At 28.5% G+C, this 7178-nt stretch overlaps 1 protein-coding gene across 1 annotated transcript; it reads left to right on the top strand.

The window, feature by feature from the left end:
* Nucleotides 1–523: 523 nt before the first annotated feature.
* LOC145107295 (WRKY transcription factor 6-like) lies at nucleotides 524–2662 on the top strand. Its single transcript, XM_079044154.1, has 4 exons — nucleotides 524–869; nucleotides 993–1085; nucleotides 1178–1609; nucleotides 1763–2662. The coding sequence occupies exons 1-4, from the start codon at nucleotides 627–629 to the stop codon at nucleotides 2561–2563; spliced, it is 1569 nt and encodes a 522-aa protein (XP_078900280.1). The 5' UTR covers nucleotides 524–626; the 3' UTR covers nucleotides 2564–2662.
* Nucleotides 2663–7178: the final 4516 nt, after the last annotated feature.

Below are 7178 nucleotides of genomic sequence, written 5' to 3'. Positions count from 1 at the left end.
GCTTAATGATGTGAACCAACTGTTATGAATTTGTTATTGAAGTTCTAGAATATGATCTTATTGCGTACACATTAGACAACAAATTTACTCGCAACTCGCAAGGATCACAACAGATGTAAATTTCATCATATGGTAAAATCTTTTAAAAAATACTGTAATTGTTATACTTCTTACAATACGTGGATAGATAATCATATACAAGAGATATTTGGAGTATATATGGGAAGAGTGTTTACAAAAGAGGTTTCCATTTTTACATATTCAAATAAATGTAAATAAATACGAAAAATAATTAATAGAAAAAAGAAAGAAAAATTAAAGAGAGCGTTTACCAGCTACCGGAAGCTGATGGGGAAGGAGTCAAAAGTCCACAATTGAGATCTGTAAACGTGGTCGTCAGCTTTGCCAAAGACTTGCTCTCTTTTGGGTCCCACAGCGACACACAGTCACACACTCTAAATAAGAAAACGAAAAAGTCAAACTTTTGGTCTTTAACCTTCTTTTGTTTTCTTTATTTATATCCTTCTTCCTTCCACCATTCAAACACTTGCAGAAACCAATTACATTCACATAAACACGTACCCTTTATCTCTCTCTTGAATTCACCGTTTGTTTCTTGATTTTATATGGGCAAAGCTGGATGGGGATTAACCTTGGATACTTCTGAGCCTCTTGAATTGTTATCTCCACGTTGGAATTTTCCGGTGAAGCCTGCCATGTTTTCCGGCATGTCTCCGAAGATGGCCGATGAGAAGAATTCTAATCGGAAAGTTCTGAGTGAGGTCGACTTCTTCTCTACGTCCAAGTCAAATCATGATCAGATTATTATCAAGAAAGAGAATTCTCATGCGACTGAATTAGATGTAAACGTAAGTGTAAATTCTTTGATCGATCTATTTGTTTGTATTCATGAAAAGCTTCCATATATATAATATATATAAGTTTTATTGAAATCGTTGATCTAATTATGTAACTTTGATTCGTGATTATAGACAGGTTTGCATCTGCATACGACTAATAGTGATCAATCATCGGTGGATGATGGAGTTTCATCATCCGGTGAGGATAAACAAGCTAAGAACAAGGTATGGATCACCAGATGAATTGAGATCATAAAAAAAATATTTTTTTTTTCTACATACTCTCTCTTATTTAATTTTCTTGAATTGACTTTCAGTTAACAATATTACAAGTTGAGCTAGAGAAAATGAACACGGAGAATCAAAGGTTAAGAGGGATGTTATCACAAGTTAGCAATAACTACACGGCTTTGCAAATGCATATCGCAAACGAAATACAAAAACAACAAAATTCATCAAAACAAATCGTTCTTCAAGATCAAAAACCAGTTCCCCAACTCATTCAATTACCTCCAACTTCTCATGATTCTTCATCATCAGAAGAAAGAACTCAATCAGGCTCCACTTTAAACGCAATCGAATTATCAAAAAATGCAAAGAGAACAGGTCGAGAGAACACCCCAGATTCAGACACTTGGGTTTCTAACAAGATCCCTAAATTGAACACCACCAAGAACATTGAGCAAGCAAATGACCCCACCATGCGAAAAGCTCGTGTCTCCGTACGAGCTCGTTCAGAAGCACCTATGGTAATAATTAAATCCAAATTTATATTCTTTTCGGAATTAGGGTTTCCTTTCAATGTTTTTGAACCCTGAACCCATTTCAATGAGATTCTCTTTCAAGTTTTTTGAATTTTTATGATAATCAAGTTCTTAATGATATCATTATTTTCATTCTAGATCACCGATGGTTGTCAATGGAGAAAGTATGGACAAAAAATGGCGAAAGGGAACCCATGTCCACGTGCATACTATCGTTGCACAATGGCGGTTGGTTGTCCGGTGAGAAAGCAAGTTCAAAGATGTGTTGATGATCAAACGATTTTAATAACCACCTATGAAGGCACCCACAACCACCCTCTACCACCAGCAGCGTTGGCCATGGCCTCCACCACATCGGCGGCAGCTAGCATGTTACTTTCCGGTTCAATATCTAGTGCCGATGGTTTGATGAACCAAAATGTGTTAGCTCGATCGATCCTACCAAATGCATCAAGTATAGCGACCATATCTGCATCCGCACCATTTCCAACCATTACTTTAGACCTAACGCATAACCCGAATCAATACCAAAGAATTAATAATTCGAATCAATTTCAAGTTCCACACCAAGGGCATATATCATCACAAAATTTCCAACCAGGAATGGCAATTCCGTTACAATCGATCCCTGGAAATGGTGATGTTGGGGTTTATAACCAATCAAGATTCTCTGGTCTTCAGTTATCGCATGATATGGAGTCTAATCAACTACGAGCTCACCAAGTGACACCACCACAATTCAATAAGGGACAAGTAAACACATCATTTAGTGATTCCCTTAGTGCTGCTACTGCAGCTATCACTGCGGATCCAAACTTCACGGCTGCTCTAGCGGCGGCAATATCCTCTATCATGAGTGGTGGCAATACCTCTACCACCACTACCACATCACACACCACCACCAACAATCACAAGGCTAGCAATCTCCATGGGAATTGAACATTATTGCATAGTTGAAAAAAAATTCTTTTCTTCTTTTAGTCACAATTTTTTCGGGCTATGTACAAGTACTTATTAATGTTAATTACCTTTTTTTAATGATTTTGTAATAACGTACTTGTTTTACTTTTTCCACGTAAAAACATCATATTTATCGTTTATTCACGCATTTATGTAAAACAATGCACACGTAAGGAATGGGAATTCAGGAATATATAAAAAACAAAACATCTTATTTATGGACTACGTAATAAGTAATGTGATAGGTGAATAACACAACTTTGGTACATGCATGTTGTTTATAAACAGTATTGAAGTGAAAGTTCACACGTTAGGTTTTTAATGAAGTTCGAGTTTCGGTATCATCTTTCTTCTTCTTCTCATGCATTACAAATTATTTTTCGTAAGTTAGCTATGTGAATGGTTGGTCAGTGACGGTCAGAAATGTTGCTCATCTTATTTTAAATGACACCAAGTTGGAAAAGTGTTATTCGTAATTGGATAACTAATGTCTGGACTTGGAAAAAGGGACTTGTTATTGGAGAAATAAAAGGTCCCTTTTCTTCATTGATTGTATAGGCCAAAGTTGAAGGACCCCAAGTTGAAAAACACCACAAGAAACAAAAACGACTTGGGAGAAGTTCAATGGTCACATGTTCTTTTTAGGAAAAACAAAAGGTTTAAAGATATGGGAGTCAACAACTTCGGCCAAATTGGTTGGTTGGTTCGTTTGACACGTAACTAGTTGTTTTCGTCTATTTACAGCTCATATATATATATATATATATATATATATATATATATATATATATATATATATATATATATATATATACTAGTCGAATGTGAATATAATTATTTAATTAAAATAATAACATTTAACAGATTCTGATTTAATATTTATACATGTAAAACTAATGTCAATAACAAAACAAACTCTATAGTTAATATATTAGTTTTATGAATTTTAATAAATTTATATCATTAGATATTTCCCCCTATTAATTCATGATTTATAGACCGTTTTATGTTGTGTAAATTATATATCAAACAAATATTGATTCCTATGTATAAAAAAACATAGTAGTATGAAAAAATAAATACTACAACTTTTGATGATTTTATATAACATTTTAAGTTGTGGAAATTATATATAAAACGTATGTCGGTTTGCATATAAAACAAACAACAAATAGTATGAAAAACACTATAGCTTTTAATAAAATAAAAACACTACAATATTATAACATTTACATCAAACAAAACTTATTAAACACTTATAAATCATTTAAAATGAATATTTAGAAATCAACATACATTTGATATATAGAAACATTGTTATAAAAAATTTATGTTGAAATAACCATTGATACGACAAAACTTTTTTTTTCAACTCTTTCATTTTGAATCACAAATATTTTCAAACGTATGATTTTTAATCAAAAATTACTTATATACTACTAATATAGCTACAATGTGTATGATAAATAAGTAAAAAATAAAAAAAAAATTGCACATTAATAACAATAAGTTTAAAAAACTTTTAAATGTAGTGGAAAATATAATGGCAAATTACATTAAATTTAAAATCATATTTACATTTAAATAAAAAAAACTATTGAGTTATAGTGGGAGTTTTGAACTCTTGATTTGTGTCCAATAATGTAATATAAATATTAACAATTATATGTTATAAAAATAATATTATAAATATTTATCATTGAAATAATAATTTTTATACTAAGTTGTAACTAATATTATACTAATTTTAAGTATATGATAAAAAAGATATACAAAATTATGTTTAAATCAAATTGAATTAAGTTTTTGATTTAAAATTATTTTAAACTATACTTATTTTTAACTAATTTATAAATAATTTATTTGAATATTTTTTATTTCCTATATTAGTATTATTATTATTATTATTATTATTATTATTATTATTATTATTATTATTATTTCAAATAACAATAATTTATTAATATAATATAATCTATTCTTTAGTTTTATGTTATTTTAAACAATTGTTACTTTTTATTAATTAAAAACTACTTATTTGAAAATTTTCATTATTATATTTAAAAAAACTATCATATTTTTTTTATTGTACTTTCATTTTTTTCTTTAAAGCTATGAAACATTGGAAGAGAATCAATGATTCAAACAAAATGGTAATTTGAATTTCAAAATTATAGTAATTATTATGTACTACTACCAATCTTAAAAACAATATGTTAAGAGTGGGTTAGGGGAGGAGGAGTGTTACACTTGAGGTATATTTTGATCACTTATATTTTCTTATGAAAATATTAATATTTTATTTATTTTACTTTTCCTTTACGATAAAGAATGAATAGGAAAAAAGGAAATTGACAAATGTAATAAGATAATTTATTTTTATTACTATAAAAATATTTAAAATTGGGTATATCCATATAAGTTTTGGTAGAACATAAAGAATACATTTTTATAACACACATAATTATTGGTTTTCAACAATAAAGTCATATCATATTAAAATTCATTCGTTCTAATTCATCATTATCACCAACAATTTGGAATAATAATTGTAAACTCCTTTCATCAAAATCAATTATAAAAAACTTCATCGATGTTATTTACAAAATAAGCGATAGAAACTAACATAGTATATACATACCATAAAATACATGTTGAATAATGTTCTCTTGTACATAAAATATATTTTCTTAACATAAAAAAGAGAAAGATAACATAAAGATACATACATGTTAACAAAGTTAATTGCTCAAACTTATAAATAGCTTGATGGTTGATTTACTAAAAGCTCATGAGAAGTAATTATCAATCCCACTTCATCATCCTATTATTATAGATAGATGTATAACACATAAACTTAAAAAATGATCTTAAGTATACCTTTACAACATACCTAAATTTAAACTTTGGTTAATATCTAAAACTTTACATGCACCCAATTTGAGTTTACATGAATTTATATTTTGAAAAGTTGTAATTGTTTTCTTACATCCATGGAACCACTTATGTAACTCTTCAAACCCAACAAATATAATCTATCATTTTGTGTTGACATGCATGCAATATTTAATCTACAAATTTCTTATATAGGCTAAATGATTCATTTAACTCATCAATTAAATAACATGATTTGAAGAGTTTTAAAAGTTACAAATCATAATATTTCAATTAATCATAAATTAATTTGTATAAGTTGAATAGTCTTGCGAGTTTCAAATGCATGAGGTTCAAGAAAAAATGGTCTTGGGAGTTTCAAATGCATGAGGTTCAAGGAAAAATGCTAACTTTATAAGATATATATATATATATATATATATAGGGAAAAGTTCAATAGAGAACCATTATTAATCAAGGAACCAAGGAACAAATCCAAAGCGTCGGAATTTAAAGCGATCAACGGCAAACACATATACCGGATTATAACAAAACCAACTTCTTTTTTTTCATTTAAAGTTTTTTTTAGGCCAAGTTTTTTATCGAAAAAAAAAACCGAATATACCGTTGTTCACAATTTTTCGTCCTCTTTCCATAGAGATCCATGATGATATATAAAAAACGAATTTTTTGTTTCGAAAAAAACCCACTTAGTTTTCTTAGTTTTTTTAATATTTAAGTTTATTTTTATAAAAAAAACTAATTATACCAAAAATATTAATTTTTTGTACTCTATTAATAAACATCAACACCGATTAAAAAAAAAAAAAAACCCTCGAACAGTGTAGATTCACACTGTGAATCTAAACTATAAATATTTCAATTTTTAACATTCACAATATGAAAAATCTCGAACAGTTCAGATTCACATTGTGAATCTGAATTACTATTATGCACACTGTGAATCTGAGAATGTTCACAAAAAAAAAACCTCGATCAGTATAGATTCACACTGTGAATCTAAACTGTAAATATTTCAAATTTTAACATTCACAATGTGAAAAAGCTCCGATCAGTTCAGATTCACACTGTGAATCTGAGTTATTATTATGCATACTGTGAATCTGAGGAGGTTCACAATGTGAATCTGAACAGGTTTACAATATGAATCTGAATAGGTTCAGAATGTGAATCTGAACTGAAATATCATTTTTTTTAACATGAATATGAATCTATGTTTAAAAAGTACAAAAAATATGAATTTTGATATATTTATTAATTTTTTTCTATAAAAAATAGACCTTAACTTTTTTAATCAAAGAAAATGAAGTGAGTTTTTTTCGAAAAAAAAAGTTCGTTTTTTATATATCATCATGGATCTCTATGGAAAGATGACGAAAAATCGTGAACAACGGTATATTCGGTTTTTTTTTTTTGATAAAAAAAATGGCGTAAAAAAAATTTTAAACGAAAAAAAATGGTGGGTTTTTTTGTAAATGGTGGATTTTTTTGGTATAATCGGGTGTGTGTGCGTCCAATATAAAAATGTACATCTATTTCCTTGCCCGTTGATCGTTATGATTTCCGATGCTCACGATTGGTTCATTGGTTCCTTGGTTAATTATGGTTCTCTATTGAACCTCACATATATATATATATATATATATATATATATATATATATATATATATATATATATATCATATTAAATTTTTGTTGA

This window comes from Lactuca virosa, chromosome 4 (assembly GCF_052849685.1).
Source record: "Lactuca virosa cultivar CGN04683 chromosome 4, Lactuca_virosa_CGN04683_v6, whole genome shotgun sequence".
Classification (NCBI taxonomy): Eukaryota; Viridiplantae; Streptophyta; class Magnoliopsida; order Asterales; family Asteraceae; genus Lactuca; species Lactuca virosa.
Note: the sequence above shows the minus strand (reverse complement) of the source record. Positions and strands in the feature narration are given on the sequence as shown.

Bases quoted from the DNA above. Each gene is read 5' to 3' on its own strand.
- LOC145107295 (XM_079044154.1), top strand. From the start codon at position 627: ATGGGCAAAGCTGGATGGGGATTAACCTTGGATACTTCTGAGCCTCTT. The intron at 870-992 runs GTAAGTGTAAAT...TCGTGATTATAG, and splicing joins CGACTGAATTAGATGTAAAC to ACAGGTTTGCATCTGCATAC. The intron at 1,610-1,762 runs GTAATAATTAAA...TTTTCATTCTAG, and splicing joins CTCGTTCAGAAGCACCTATG to ATCACCGATGGTTGTCAATG.